General features: G+C 37.3%; 1 protein-coding gene across 1 annotated transcript in view; it reads right to left on the minus strand.

Moving 5' to 3' along the window:
- The window catches only part of FRK (fyn related Src family tyrosine kinase), a 97,976-nt gene that overhangs the window by 15,037 nt on the left and 66,693 nt on the right, over window positions 1-16,246 (minus strand). The window contains exon 3 of the mRNA XM_057739072.1: window positions 181-344. Coding sequence (XP_057595055.1) covers window positions 181-344 — 164 coding nt within the window. The remainder of the gene's footprint in view (window positions 1-180; window positions 345-16,246) is intronic.

Genomic DNA, 16,246 nt, shown 5'->3' on the forward strand with positions numbered 1-16,246 from the left:
TTATTTATAAAAATAAGTATGAGGTAGTATTGGTTCATGGGCCATAATTTGCCTATCCATGACTTGGATATTCAATGACCTTTTGTTTCTGACCTGACATATTACATGACAAATAACTCCAATATCTGAAGGAAAAAGTTAACTTCAAAAATAAAGGAACACAGCTTGAAAGCATTTCACCTTTAAGCATGGTTTTTCCAGCTTGACACACAGGCCATCACTTGTCTTGGTGTAGTAACTCACGAATTCATTCAATGTTGAAAAGGTTCTTCTCTGAGTGAGGAAATAGCCCCCTTCATCCAGTCTTCTGATTCTGTAGTGTTTCACAACCCCTTCGTCTAAAACTGGAACCCAAAATAAGTCCTTTTAATAAACTTCTTGCCAAAGCAAAGGAGATTTGCTTATTTTGTGATGACACTTTCAATGCGTGGAATAAAATTTTAACAAATTCTATTTATTTCTCAAATTTGTTTCAGAAAAGACTTCAGGAAGCTTAAAAAGGACATATAACAGAATAAATAGGAAAAAAGATTGGGAAACCATATTTTAAAGGAAATATAAAAATAAAAGAGTACGGTTAGCACTAAAAAAAATGACTATGTTTTGAGGCCTCGTATACTTGTTTAAAACAAGCTATAAAATTGACTCTATCATTCTAACAATGTAAAGAAGGAAATAATTTCAGAAACCACAGTGTTCATAAGATAAAATCACAAAAGATGTTTAGAAACAGTTCTTTCTGATACAGAGACAAAGGAGAATTTTCTCCCATGAAATTCTGTAACATGGACACTGAAATAGAATAAACAGTGTTCTCAGGAAACAAAATCTATGTATAGATACAGATACAGATACAGATACAGATAGAGACAGAGATGGAGGGAGGAAGGAAGAGAGAGAGAAATATTCAGCCTTAAAGAAAAGAAGGAAATTCTGTCATTTGAAACAACATGGATGGACCTGGAGGCGACTTTGCTAATTGAAATAAGACAGAGGAAGACAAATACTGTGTAAGATCACTTATATGTGGACTCTTTAAAAAAAAAATATTGAACTCATAGAAACAGAGTAGAAAAATGGTTGCCTGGGGGGAGTAGGAATAGGGAGAAATTGGTAAAAGGGCATAAAATTTCAACTATAAGATGAATAAGGTCTAAGCATCTAGTATATAACATGGTGACTATAGTTGATAACAGTGTATTACATAGTTGAAATTTGCTAAGAGAGTAAAACTTACATGCTCTCACCAAAAAAAGAGAGAAATACGTAAGGTGATAGATGTGTTAATTCAATCTACGTGGGGAGGGAGAATCCTTTCACAATGTATATGTGTTTCAAATCATCATATTGTACATTTTAAATATCTTTTTATTTTATTTGTCAATTATGCCTCAATAAAACTGAAAAAAATTCCTATTATCTGCATACAGGAAAATATTTTACTTTCGGTTTTTTATAATAAAATGCAGAGGGCCGGAAAATATTTAGCTCCCCCAAAAGTAATATAAGGTTCTTTTTTTTTTTAAAGAACTTTTATTGAGATACAGTTAACAGACAATAAACAGCATATATTTAGAGTGTACAATATGGTATTCCAATCTCCCAATTCATCCCTCCCCAACCCTCCCCACTTTCCCCACTTGCTGTCCATGTCTTTGTTCTCTACATCTGTGTCTCTATTTCTGCCTTGCGTTTCCTCTTTCATAGTTGTTAGCATTTGCCTTGTGTATTGCGGTGTTCCTATATTGGGTGCATGTATATTTAATTGTTATCGCCCCTTCTTGGATGGATCCCTTGATCTTTATGTAATGTCCTTTCTTGTCTCTTGTAACATTTTTTATTTTAAAGTCTATTTTATCTGATGTGACTATTGCTACTCCAGCTTTCTTTTGATTTTCATTTGCATGGAATATCTTTTTCCATCCCTTCACTTTCCATCTGTATGTGTCCCTAGGTCTGAAGTGGGTCTCTTGGAGACAGCATATGTATGGGTCTTGTTTTTGTATCCATACAGCCAGTCTGTGTCTTTTGGTTGGTGCATTTAGTCCATTTACATTCAAGGTAATTATTGATATGTATGTTCTTATTACCATTTTCTTAATTGTTTTGTTTTTGTTTTTGTAGGTCCTTTTCTTCTCTTATGTTTCCCGCTTAGAGAAGTTCCTTTAGCATTTGTTGTAGGGCTGGTTTGATGGTGCTGAATTCTCTTAGCTGTTGCTTGTCTGTAAAGCTTTTGATTTCTCTGTTGAATCTGAATGAGATCCTTGCTGGGTAGAGTATTCTTGGTGGTAGGTTCTTCCCTGTCATCACTTTAAATATATCGTGCCACTGCCTTCTGGCTTGCAGAGTTTCTGCTGAGAAATCAGCTGTTACCCTTATGGGAGTTCCCTTGTATGTTATTTGTCATTTTTCCCTTGTTGCTTTTAATAACATTTCTCTGTCTTTAATTTTTGTCAATTTGACTACTATGTGTCTTGGCATATATGTTTCTTCTTGGGTTTATCCTGCCTGGGACTCTCTGCGCTTCCTGGACTTGGGTAGCTATTTCCTTTCCCATGTTAGGGAAGTTTTCAACTATAATCTCTTCCAATATTTTCTTGGGTCCTTTCTCTCTCTCTTCTCCTTCTGGGATCCCTATAATGCGAATGTTGGTGCTTTTAACATTGTCCCAGAGGTCTCTTAGGCTGTCTTCAGTTCTTTTCATTCTTTTTTCTTTATTCTTTTCTGCATCAGTGATTATCACCATTCTGTCTTCCAGGTCACTTATTCGCCCTTCTGCCTCCGTTAATCTGCTGTTGGTTCCTTTTTCATTTCAGTTATTGTGTTGCATATCTCTGTTTGTTTGCTCTTTAATTCTTCTTGGTCTTTGGTAAACTTTTCGATCTTTGCATCCAGTCTTTTTCAAAGTCCTGGATCATCTTCACCATCATTTTTCTGAATTCTTTTTTTGGAAGGGTGCCTCTCTCCTCTTCATTTAGTTGTTTTTCTGGGTTTTTATCCTGTCCCTTCATCTGGTACAAAGTCCTCTGCTTTTTCATTTTCTCTATCTTTCTGTGGCTGTGGTTTTCAGTTCCACAAGACAAAATACTGCTGATACTGCTTGATACTGCCATCTGCCCTCTTGTGGAGGAAGCTATCTAGGAGGCTCGTGGGTGCTTCCTGATGGGAGGGACTGATGGTAGGTAGGGCTGGGTGGGTGGAGCTCAGTAAAACTTTAATCTGCTTGTCTGCTAATGGGTGGGGCTCTGTTCACACCTTGTTGGTTGTTTGGCCTGAGGCTACTTGGCACTGGAGCTTACAGGCTCTTTGGTGGGGCTAATGGTGGACTCTGGGAGGGTTCATGCCAATGAGCACTTCCCAGAACCCCTGCTGCCAGTGCCCCTGTCTCCTCGGTGAGCCACAGCTGCCCCCCACCTCTGCAGGCAACCCTCCAACACCAGCAGGTAGGTCTGGTTCAGTCTCCTATGGAGTCACTGCTCCTTCCCTCTGGGTCCTGGTGAGCACACTATTTTGTGTGCCCTCCAAGAGTGGAGTCTCTGTTTCCCCCAGTCCTGTGGAGGTCCTGCAATCAAATCCCACTGGCTTTCAAAGTCTGATTCTCTGGGGATTCCTCCTCCCGTTGCTGGACTCTCAGGTTGGGAAGCCTGACGTGGGGCTCAGAACCCTCACTTTAGTGGGTGGACTTCTGCAGTATAACTGTTCTCCAGTCTGTGAGTCACCCACCTAGCATCTATGGGATTTGATTTTAATGCGATTGCACCCCTCCTACCATCTCGTTGAGGCTTCTCCTTTGTCCCTGGATGTGGGGTGTCTTCTTTGGTGAGTTCCAGTGTCTTTCTGTCAATGATTGTTCAGCATTTAGTTGTAATTCTGGTGCTCTTGCAAGAGGGAGTGAGCGCACATCCTCCTACTCCGCCATCTTAATCCTATCTCTAAGGTTCTTAAATAACAATTTTTTAAGTGTCTGGAACACATCCTTGTACTCTCTGATGTCAAGTTACCATTCCCACTGACTATAACTCCTGGGGCAATGTTAATTGCCTTTTATAATCATCACCAACTAGAAAGGTTTTATTAGAATATAGAGCTAAGCTCATAACAGGTTCCTGTTTATGGATTAAAAGGCTAACAAAAAAATCAAAGAGAGAGGTAAACAGTATTAGCCCCAATTCATTTCTCCACAAAGTAATAAAAATATTAGAAGTAGAAAGGTAGCTAAGTATAAATTATACCTGCAATTTATATAAATTATTGCCCTGAAAATTCGTTTGCCATTTATCAGAAAGAAAAGCGTATACATTATAACTGAGATGTCTAGCAAGCCAGCAAATCTATAATTGGAAATGATGGGAAGCAATAAAAAAATTCTCCTTTTTTAATCGAGATGGACCATACCTGGTTCCAAACTGAAGTGGACTGCATAGTAATTAAACTTAGGAATTCCCTTTTAATGCATCACAAAAGACCTAATGACCTCTAAGCTAGAAACTAAAGTCGATAGATGACTGAAAGGTTAAAGTACGCCTTGTGATTTTCTTAATAAGGGATGCAAATCCCAATGATTGATATGGCTTTGCCAGTTGCCATTGATTATAAAGAAAGCCTAAATAAATGTTTGCCAACTATTTGTAGATAAAGGTTTAAACTCTCAACTGTAAAAACCAATGCTTTCAACACATCTAGAGTGGTCAAGCACAATAAAAGTAATTTTGTTTAGTAGAAAAAAAGCTATAGACAGGAAGATGGGAGACCCAGGTTACAATTTAACTAGTATGTGACCAAAGCATGGCAATGTCACTGGGCCTCCATTTCTTCATCATTAAATAAAGATCATCAATAAAAGAGCAGGCTTTAAGAAATCTCCAAATTTCCGAATGTTTCCACCTTAATGTTCCAACATTTCTAATGTCTGTTGCTTTCTCTCTCTCTGAATTCTCATTTCTTTTTGTAGTCCTTTCAGAAAACTACAAATTGTGAAAACTATACATTACCAAAAAAAAGTAATTCTTATCTTGGAGCTTTGAATACCACTTGAATGCTTTTTCTATGAATTTTCTAGTAGCCAGCCCCTCTTCAGGTCTCAATTTAAATCCTCAGAACCAGCCTTCCCCCCATTACCCTGCTGCATGTACCCCTCCCAGCTCCTTTCTATCACATCACCCACTTTAATTGTGACGGTGGATTCATCTCAGTAGAGGAGGCTCTGTGAAAGGCAGGGACTCTGTGTCTGAAACTAATACCTACTCAGAGCCTTATACAGTAACAACTAACATAAACATCTGCTAGACGAGTGAACGATGTCACTAACTCTTGAATTTGAAGTGAAATGTAAGCTTCTGAAATGTCTGCTGTGAAATTAAATAGGCAATTATACAAATACTTTCAAGTCAAGACTTCCCTGGAATTTTATTTTTAAATAGAGGAAAACAAACCTAGCCCCAGCATATAAATACTATTAGAGGACAGTCATCATGTTTATATCTAATTTCTTGAGTTTTGCAACATAACACAGGAATAAGTACTCTATCTCTGACTGGCATCATGGATTATTTATATGTAGTTCATTCAAGTTTTCAGTCTAGCCAAGACTGAAAGGTACACACACACACACACACACACACATATATATAATTTTAAAGTTAGATCACAGAAGCTACATCAGGGAAATTCAATATACCATAGTTAGGATGAAGGCACTTTAAATACTATATTCTTGAGTAATCAAATCTGAAATACATGATTGTTTTTTTTTAAGTGGTTTTAATCTGTTAGTAGTGAGTCCACACATTTGCAAATTATCATTCCTAATAAAGATTGAATTCAGAAGTTCTCAGAACTAAGGAGAAATGAATGTTCTACTCCTTTTCTGGTTCACTGTGATCTTTATTATTGAACCAAACCTATTCCAAATTCTACAGGTTATAAGTGAATGATAATATTTGTGCCATTCTTATTGTGAATTACTGTGAGTTCAGATTAGTTAAGCATTTTAGTAGTTTAACTGCAAAACATATCAGGCTAACTATAAAATATAATGGAATCATCCATCAACAAACTCAGTAGCATCACAATTGAATGAATTGAGCTACTAAAAGGCCAGGCATCCTGAGTTTACATCTTGACTCTCATTTATGCTGTTTGACCTAGGGGAAAATGTTTCACCTGTCAACTGATTAATCTACCAGAACATGTCCAAGAATTATGATATATAGCAGAGATGCAGGTAAGCATGTACAAGGAGTACAATAAAGGTTTGTTGAAAATTGGAAGAATTCAGCTATTTCTGCCCATGACCTTCTATAAGGACCGTGGCACTAGTCACCTGATTATTGGCTACCTTCATATCCAAGGTAACTGATTCTGCAGAAATCCATGTGATACAGATGGAGTCTTATGATTTCAGTCCTAAATGCCAGGCCTAAATGCATTTAGAAGGATTTGGTATAAGATGTAGAAGCCCAGCTTTCTCCTAATGTTGAGATCTTATCTTATAGTCAGTCTCTGATGATAGAAAGGAATTTGTCTACCACTGCACAAAGGAGTGAGATTTCATCAAAAAACACTTTCAAAGAATTTTCTCCTCAATTTACCACACGACCAACATATTATTCAGAACATATTAAATAATTATATTCCAAAAGTAGGCTTTCAAAAGACTGAACCTCCAGAAATTAACTTTAGAATACAATATAAACATTGTCAGAGGCTGTGTCTGCAAGACATGAAGACAACCTGTTAGGCTTAGTGAAAAATATCAGTATAACAAGTAGTTTGGCATTTTACAGATAAACAAATGGTTGATTGAGCAGATTCGCATTTTTAAGCTGGTCTTCTGGCATCATCTGGGCATAGCCTTATTCCTGCTGACTGATAAAAATCTGTTCCTATACTGAGTAAAACAATATGACTTAGATGATTGAGCAAAGGACTGAAAATCAAGAACTCACTGCCCTAATCTTATTCTGCCAGTGATTTGTTCTTTGACCTTCGGCAAGGAACTTCATTTCAGTTTCTTTATCTAGCAAATGAAAATAATGATCTTATCTGTCTACTTCCACAGGCATAGTTTGAGTGTCATTATTCACAAAGGATGATAGATATTTCCAAATGTGCGATGTGTGAGTACTATATTAGAATATCAGCATCATCAAATAGCATTGTCAACAAGAGAGCCACTTCCAAAGTAAAATTTTCCACTCTTTGCACAATAATGGCTACATAACACAGTGGCTACCAAACATATTAAGTGAAGAAACTGCTATTAATTCTGTGTGAGAGAATTTCTACAGTATAAACTCTTGTTTATTTGATTTCTCTTTGGAAGGTTGGTTTGTACTTTTCAAAACTATTATAAAGATAATCATAACACGTCCTATATACCATTGCTTCAGAAATCATGCTAAGATAGTTCTACACCAGTAAGTAAATAACATTTAGTGGCGTTATTACACTGTATTCCCCATTAAAACAGAATTCAACGCACACACCCATTTTACACTGTGTTTTTTTCTACAGCAAATGGAGTAGAATTCCAGTATGAGTAGTTTTGAAAGAAGAAAGTACACCTGTCTCAAAATATTAAAGTGGTATCATGTAAAAGACTTGTTCTTTTCTGGTTAAAAAAAAAACCCACTAAAACCAAAGGGAACAAACAGATTTGACTCTTTTCATGCATAAAACTAAACTACTGGGTCCCTAAGGTCGCCTGCCTCCCAGCCAGGCATATTCAGTGTGCTGTGGACATCAGTCAGTAAGCTTGACTACTAAACTGACAGGTCAAGGGAAGACTCGTTAAGAGGATGTCTACACTAGGTGACTCAAAAAACTATTAGGTGACTTTAAAAAGCTATTTGAAGATATATCTGATAGTTTTCATGTTCTGAGGTCTTTCAGCATTGTTACTGGTGCAGGAGACCAGCTGAGGCACTTTTATAGAAAAAGACAACATAATCGACTACCCTTAGGTGCAAAAATCATCTATCTCTTCCACACTATATAGCATGGAAAGCCATGAGCCTGAAGCACATATCTGTCCAAATACTTAGGATATTTTTGAGAAAACTGTTGGTCTTATCCTCAAGACCCCTGTGAGGTAACATTAAAATAATCCCCTATCAAAGTTGGCTCTTAAGTTTTCAGAACAAAATGTCAGTTTTGTTGTTTATACATATGATATCTTATGAAGATAAGCGTCACTCTAATTAATACATAATTATAACAGTCAATATTTTGTCATATAATTTAATTAAAAAGCATCTACCACAGTTTTACATGGAAATAGCATTTGCAGCATCTGATATTGCACAGAAAGTCTCTGGGAAATAACTTGACTCTTTATTCCTCTCGGGACTCTAACTTCTCTTTCAGTATTATATCTGCAATAAATCACCGGAAATTTACACCCGTGGATTATATTATCTCAGTTTCCTACAGAAAAATCTTTCGCTGGGTTAAGATTTAATGTGACATGAAAGCCAGTGCTTCTACTTTTCAAAACCTATCCTAAGGAAATAATCCAAGTATTTACATGCATTTATTTATAAAAGCAGTTATATCTCTGCTTTGTTCCAGAAAGATCCAAAGGCTTGCATAAATTATCAAAATAAAATAAAATTTAAGATAAGTGGATGAAGGAAACAAGACAAAAAGGAACTAAAAGGACAATGACTCCAGGAGCAAGGTGACTCCACGAGCAAGGTGATTCCAGGAACAAGGCTGGAATGCTTTGTGTAAGGTATTCATTAGATTTCCGTCCATGTTTGCTAGATGTGGCCGGAAGACTTGGCTCTCTGCATTTGTGACAGCTCACAACCATGAGGGAAACTCATTCAGTGACCTGATTCCTTGAATAAAATATTAATAAATTGTTACTCAAAAAAAAAAAAAAACCAGTATTCCTGGTACTGAAATGAGAGAGAAATTTCTCACAGAAGTCCTCATAAAGCACACACACGTGCACGCACACACGCACACACACACACACACAGAAAATGTAATAAGCAATATCATTGTCCAGATTCTTAATAGTAAATACACTAACACGTTGCAAAGGACTGGTTCTTATAAGGTCCACTAATGTGGGCCCATTTGCAACATGAAATTCAATGGAAGCATTTGAATAGGAAACTAAAAAGTGTTCATTATCCAAAACAAGGGAAGTAATATGTATAAGGATGCTCACTGCAGCATTTTTACAGCATTAAATGACTGGTAAATTGTAGCAAATCTGGAAATTAAGAATTAAAAATATAATCATAAAAACTATGTCATAACAAGGAAAAACTATGTAATGTGTTAAGTGAATTAATTGGGATACAAAATTAAGAGAATAGTATTATTTTAAACATGAGGATACATCTGACTGCTCACATGTCCTGGGGCCTTTTCCTGCTGAAGGAACCCAGCTGAGGGTCCCTGTGAAAACCATAATCACATAAGGGTTAAGATGATTCAATTTGCCAATATGATAATAGTTGTGTTAGATTGGCAGATTCGTGAGTATTTTTCCAAACCAACTGTAATAAAGTTATAGTGAATTTAAAACGAAAACATATACATAATGTTTCCCGCTTTTTTAGAGAGGCAACATAAGAATTAACCACCTAAGACAATGTCCACACATATTGCTCAAGACACTGCCTATTACAATAGTTGATATTCTTTTTATAAAGACCCCCATGAACTCATTTCTCTTTGAACTTAATGCTTAAAATAATATAATGCATCTCTTCTTTCAAAACCCAGTAAGAAGCATGATATGGTTCCCTTTCTTCCTTAATTGCCAGAGAACCCCTCGCTAAACTGATTTCTAAACTGTGATAATTATCTCCCATTTGAGGCTCAGCAAGATCTGTTTCTCCATTCTTTTTCATTGATTTGTCTTCTTCATGTTTAGCTGTATTTTATACTGTGTTTCAGCAATGTAAGGCAACTTAAATCCTTTTGTAGAAGTAAGTAAACAGATCCACAAATGAAATGATGAGTAAATAAAATGGCATATCTACTAAACATAAGAAGGAATTTCTAATGAAATGAACTGCCCAGCACCGGAATAGGCTGGTTCTCTGGGGTTTCTGTTCATGGGAGGTTTGATGCTTCTCTTAGAAGTTTCAAATTATAAGAGATCTCAGAAAGAGCAATATTAGATGACAGTTTTTGCGAATTCTACTATTTTAACAACAAAAGGAGAATATGATATACGAATGACAAGAAATTTTAAAGATAATTTAGTCTAAATCCCTCTTTTACTGAGGAGCCTAGAGTTTCAAAATAAACTGCTAGTTGTTTGCAGGGCTGGAATCCAAGTCTAGTCATCTAAGGTGTCCTGTGAATGACAGTAGAAATAGTAGAAACTTTTAACCATTTATTTCCTGTTTCCTGTTTTGTTTCGGTTTTTAATTTTTTTAAAGTAATAATTTACTGATTTCTCAGGAGAAGGTTTTAGGACCTTTTTAGAATGCCATCTTTCCCTTCCCTATCAAACTCTCCCCAAACTCTCAGGAAGCCTTCTCTGCGATGAAGGAGAACTCGGGCCTGAATCCCTCTTCTCCTCTGCACCCCATTTCAGTAATTAGCAGACATGTTAAACAGAGTGAACATGAAAGTTATGGAGAAATGTAAGGGGTGAAAATTGGGATACCTCGAGATCAATTTTTGTCTCCTTGTGAAAATACAAAGGACCTGTCGTGTAGTAGTTAATTTTCATGGCAGAATACTGTCTCCTTCCACTTCTCATTGTTTTTACACATGCAAGACAACTTCTGGTAATTCGCTCATTATTCCTTCACATTTCCAAAAGCAGAGAGCTCTCATTCTTGGAAATTTCTTCATATTGAGTGAGGACCCTAGATATATGTTCCTACTTTTTTATTTCAGACAAGTGTTAGGCAAAGTTTACACGTCTGTTTAGATTTGGCTCCATTTGTCATAACTCGTGGCAAACACAATTCAGGTCATGTTCAAGTAAACACTTCACATAAAGAAACCAGCTCCTAGTCACAGGCTGCACATGGAAGGCTGGCCAGCCATCCTCCTAATGACTCTCAGTAGTTCTGGGGTGACCCAGGTGAACACCGTGGGTACTCAGCCTGTCATCACTACCCCCAGAAAAACAGTTCAAAGTACATGTTCCGATGCAAGGTGGACCCACACCTCCACCTTTCTGTGCAAAAGGTAGCACTCTACACATAAACATGAAAGCAATTGGATTTTTATTGAGTACCTGCCTTAAGCAAGCACTGTGCTAAGTGCTTTTTTATGAAGTATTTTATTTAATTCTTATACCAACCCTAAGGGATATGGATATTATTTTCATCACTTTACAGAGGAGAGACTAAAGTAGAGGCAGATTAAGTAATTTTCCCCTGGATACGTAGCAGGTGAATATTCATTCTATGAGTCAAAACCAGGCAACGAGACTGAATCCCACACCACACTCTTAATCCCTCCACCAACTGTCTCCTTCTATTGCCAAACAGCAAGTATTTTTAGGCAACTCTCACAAGACATCGCTCACAGTTCTGGGAGTAAGTAGGCTTATTGGTACCATTTTAATCTTGAGATGAGGGTAATGCTGCAGAGGAGGTCTATTTCTGCAACTGACACTTTTAAAGGGAAACAGGTTGAACATTCCTCCATCTAATACCATGATTCCACTTTTCTTATTCTTACTAACTAGTTCTCAGGCTTCTCTGCCTCCATCTTCTCCTTCTATATTGGTTCTGACCTGGGCCATCATATCTGCTCTCACAACCCGTGCTTGGTAATATTGCAGACATCCGGCTTCTGATGACTGTACTGAGTGTGTGATGATTCCCCCGTCTCTCTCTGCAATCCTACTCACTCACCTTCCAGAGCCCTGCCAGCACTTCAGTTGTACCGTCAGTATTTTAATTCACATTATCTTATTCCCCAAGTGTCCTCCACAGCTTGCATATTCTAACTCAGTGAATGGCACTGCCATCCTGAAACCCAGACAGTAAAGCTAGAGATCTGAGGGTCGGGCCCTATTCCTCTCTCTTCCTGACTTCTCATCTCTGACTGAGCATTATGTCCTATCAACCTGTTCTTCCTACCACCACCACCTTGTGGCGTGCCCCCTCAAAGTCTCTCTTCTGGACCACTGCGGTAAACTCACACGCTGCTCTCCCTGTCTCCAGCATCACTATCTATCTCCACAGTCACCAGAGTCATCTTCTAAAACACAACTTTGAATTCGTTATTCTCCGTTCTAAAGCTCTTCAAGTGCACCCCATTGCCTAAAGTTCACATGCCTTAACAGAATTCTCTCCTGCACCCTACCGTCAAGGTTTAACCACTTACCTGTAGTTTCTTGAATGCACCATGATGTTTTCTGTTTCTGTGCATTTGCACAAACTATTTACTCCAACTACATATCATTCTGTTTACGTATTATAGACAAGTTCATCTCTCAAAGCCCAGTTCAGGCATCGCCTCCTCGATGAAGCCTCCAGACTTAAGCAAGCAGAGCAAATCACTTCACATCCTTCATATCTCACTGTACATTGACTTCCGCTCTTGAATTCATTCCACCGTATTGCTCCTGTATGTTTACACTGTACCTCTCCTACTGGATTTTGAGCCTTTTGATAGCCTTTACTAATATGAGCCAAGAGGTCAGTGAATCATTCTCTCTTGGCCTTTGCCATGGCTTCCAAAAGGTGGAGCATCCTTCCCGATCCCGTTAACTTAGGAAGTGTCTTTGTGACTTGCTCTGAAGTGGGGGCAAACACAACATATGGCACATCCTAGCAGAAGCTTTAGAGAGTCTGAATAGTATGTCTTCCCCTTCCCTCCTTGCCCCTCCAATCTTCTGCTCTCCACCTGGAGAGTGCCATGCCCAGGACAACGGCTACTCCTTTGACCTGAGTCCCAGAATAAAGGGACCACATGGAGATGAACCTAGGCCTTCTACCTCAGACACAGTCTAGCTGAGCATGACCAAGCAACATGTCACATGAATAAACCACTGAGATTTTAGGGGAAAAAACTGATTAATACAGGACATTTTAAAGAAAGCAATATGACTTCTGAATGGGATTTAAAAGATGTCAAACGATCCACTTTTGGAACTAGCTATGTTCACATCTAGTTGGGTTACCTTGGATGAGCAACTTACCCTGTCTAGTCTCCAATTCCTTCAATTATAAAATAAATGTTTTGAAAGTCCTTTCCAGTTCAAATTCTCTAAATTCTACCATTCTAGCAAGGAATTAAATATAGTCATCATAACATTTGAATGAGGTAGAGAAAAATTATGACTTCTACTTTTCAAAAGAGAAAACTGAGATACAAACTTAAACATTTAGATAAAACCTGAAAATTCTGGAGAATCATCACTGTGACAAAGGCACCTCCAGGGAAACATGGTGTGGAAACATGTATGTGGAATAATGTGCTTGACACTTAGAATTCTGCTCTGTCCACTGGGCAGCCCTCCACCCCAATAACAGCTCCATTAAAGTACCCAATCCTCATTTTTTGCAAGCTAAATTACCAAAACAAACACAACAAAGTGCTGAAGCTACACCACAAATTTCAAAGAGAAAAGAACAAAGCCAGTGTCTTCTCCCTTCCATCCCATACAGCAATGATCATAGTTCCAGAGTCCTGTCGTTATGCCATGACACCAAGCTAGGATCATGGGACAAGCTCTCCAAAGGCTCACTACCTCTCAGGTTTGAATGCTAATGGCAATAAGCAAATATTTATACTGCTTACTTTGAGACAGGCAGCATTCTAAGCACTTCATGTATTAACTCATCTAATCCAAATAACACCACCAGGAGGTATTTTTAATCTCCATTTTGCTAACGAGGAACCTGAGGCATGAAGAGGCTAAGTGATTTGCCCAAAGCCACATTGCTAATAGGAAGAAAAAGCCAAACCCAAGCAACCAGGCTGCAGAATTTATTACTGTTAATGGGAGAATCCAACTGACATTCTGATGACCTCATCTTCCCAACCTAGATAATCTTAGCATAAAATTCTGCTTCTAGATTCTCTCAAATTTCCAATGTAAGAAAGCAATCCTCATTTCTACTCCAAACCATCATTATTCTGTATAGAAAATCAAAGTGTTTTCCTTGATTTCAGCTATTTGCTGAGTCTTGTAAAAACCAGGGTAATGCAACAAATGAGCAGATATCTTTCCTATGCAAATGTGTCTTTTCTAATTAGTTGGCATCTCCCCTCTGCTGCCAACTAGAATGTACACTTCATGAGGGCAGGGGCTGCCTTGTTTACCACTGTAGCCCTGCCTTCTGAACACCAACTGCACACAGCAGGCATTAAATAAGTATTTGATGAATGAATGAATGAATGAATGAATCACAAGTTCTTTCAGGCCTGGATCATCATTGTTTTCAGGATTTTACATGTAAGAGATTAACAGAAAATGATGCTTACTAAAATTATATGAAAATAGGAATATAATTTTTGCTTCTTTCCTTTTATATTTCTGCTTTCTCCATATTTTATTTCTAGCAGAACATTTTAAAAACCATCTGCAGGTGAAAAGGAGATACCTATGAGAGAGGACTTAAGGAAAGTCCCTGCCCCACTGAAACAAATAAGAAAATAAATTTAGTCTCTGTTATGCATAGGCTTTTAAGACAACAGAATACTTTCTTAAATTGTAGTTCCTGTGCCAAAGCGCCTAATAACATAATGCAAAGCACGTTTCTAAAATGCATTAGAAACGACTTCATGATTGATGCAATGCTGACAAATAGTCATAAAGCAGCTAATACACATATATCATTTTAAATACATAGTTTAAAATTAGAGCTACTCATTTATTAAATTGGAATGTATTTATTTCATTTGCTTTTTACATCGTGAACACATTTTATGTAATTATCACCACAAAGAAACAAGATACCTGAATTATGAAGAAAAATGTAAACCTTGGTCAATTTTTTGACATTAATAAAGTAAAATTAATGCCATTCAGGTGTGTTTTTATTTATAGCACAAGTTGCTAGAGATATTTTAAAATTATAAACTTCTTTTCAACTAAAATCAGATATTCTTCCCCTTCCGATAAATTAATGGGTCATGAAAACAGAAAATCTAAACTAACCAAAAACTCCTGAATTTTTTCCATAATGGCATGCTATTTCTTGACATGCCGCAAGAGGGAGCACATGTTTGAGTGAAAGCCCTCAGTAGCTGCGGTTGTAAAGAGTGGGGAGCAGAAAGTAGAAGCCAGCATGGTGTTTTGGTTTTAAAATAAAGGTACACACATATAGCATTCAGCATTGTAGACAGTGTCCCTGTTTGTATAAACACCGTGTGAAATATTCTGGTTAGGCTTAATTTTACAGTTTATTTTTCAATAACACATTTTGGCCACTTAGAGTAACAAAAAAAAATTGCTTAGATACTTTAAGAATCAGGTAACCTTGAAATGTAAACATTTATTTAGCTATTATTTCCCTGAAGTATAAAATGGACTAAATTGCTCCAGGCTGGTGGTGAGGAGGAGGAATTGGAAGGCCTGTGGGTCTCTGACTTTCATATCCAGAGCCAAGATGTCTTAGTTTCCTGTTCAGTCCAAAACTCAGCACCATGCCTCAAATGTTCTTTCTTATTGATGCCTCCTTTTGTATTCCACTGCTCAACTCTTCTTTTTATCCCTCCCCCTTTTCCCAGTTTGAGATCATTAAGTTTATATATTATCAAAGCCCAAGATGCAGAGAGAACTGGTCTGGCACCTCAGTTCTGGCAGGGTCTTACTATCTAAAAATATAACCCATATTGAATTTATTATGATCACATTTATAATGTACACCATCTAGCACCTTGTTGCTTATTCAAGCATACTGGTGGCAATGGTTGAACAATTTACAGATCTCCATTTTATTTTTTAAAGGGTTCAGAATTGCATCATAGAAAATGATTTACTTTTAATCTAAGGAGCATCATCTGATTTTTCAAAGGAAGAAATGTTCTTAAGAATGAACATTATCTGAAGAGAAAAATAAGCTTTATGTGTGCTTTTCCATTCACTTTTACTCACTATTTGCTATACTGTTGACTGTTGTCTCATTTCCCTGTAATGCCCTCCTTTTTTAATCCCTTTCAGAAAATAACTGTTCTCTTTTTCAGATTCTTAGAGCACTTTGCATAGTAGTGCTTTATATGCATAATAATCAAGTGCTTGTTATAGTATGAACTACTTAGTTGTTTACACAATTATGCCATAGTAAACACAAATGAAGGT

The sequence above is a fragment of the Hippopotamus amphibius genome, chromosome 6 (assembly GCF_030028045.1).
Source record: "Hippopotamus amphibius kiboko isolate mHipAmp2 chromosome 6, mHipAmp2.hap2, whole genome shotgun sequence".
Classification (NCBI taxonomy): domain Eukaryota; kingdom Metazoa; phylum Chordata; class Mammalia; order Artiodactyla; family Hippopotamidae; genus Hippopotamus; species Hippopotamus amphibius.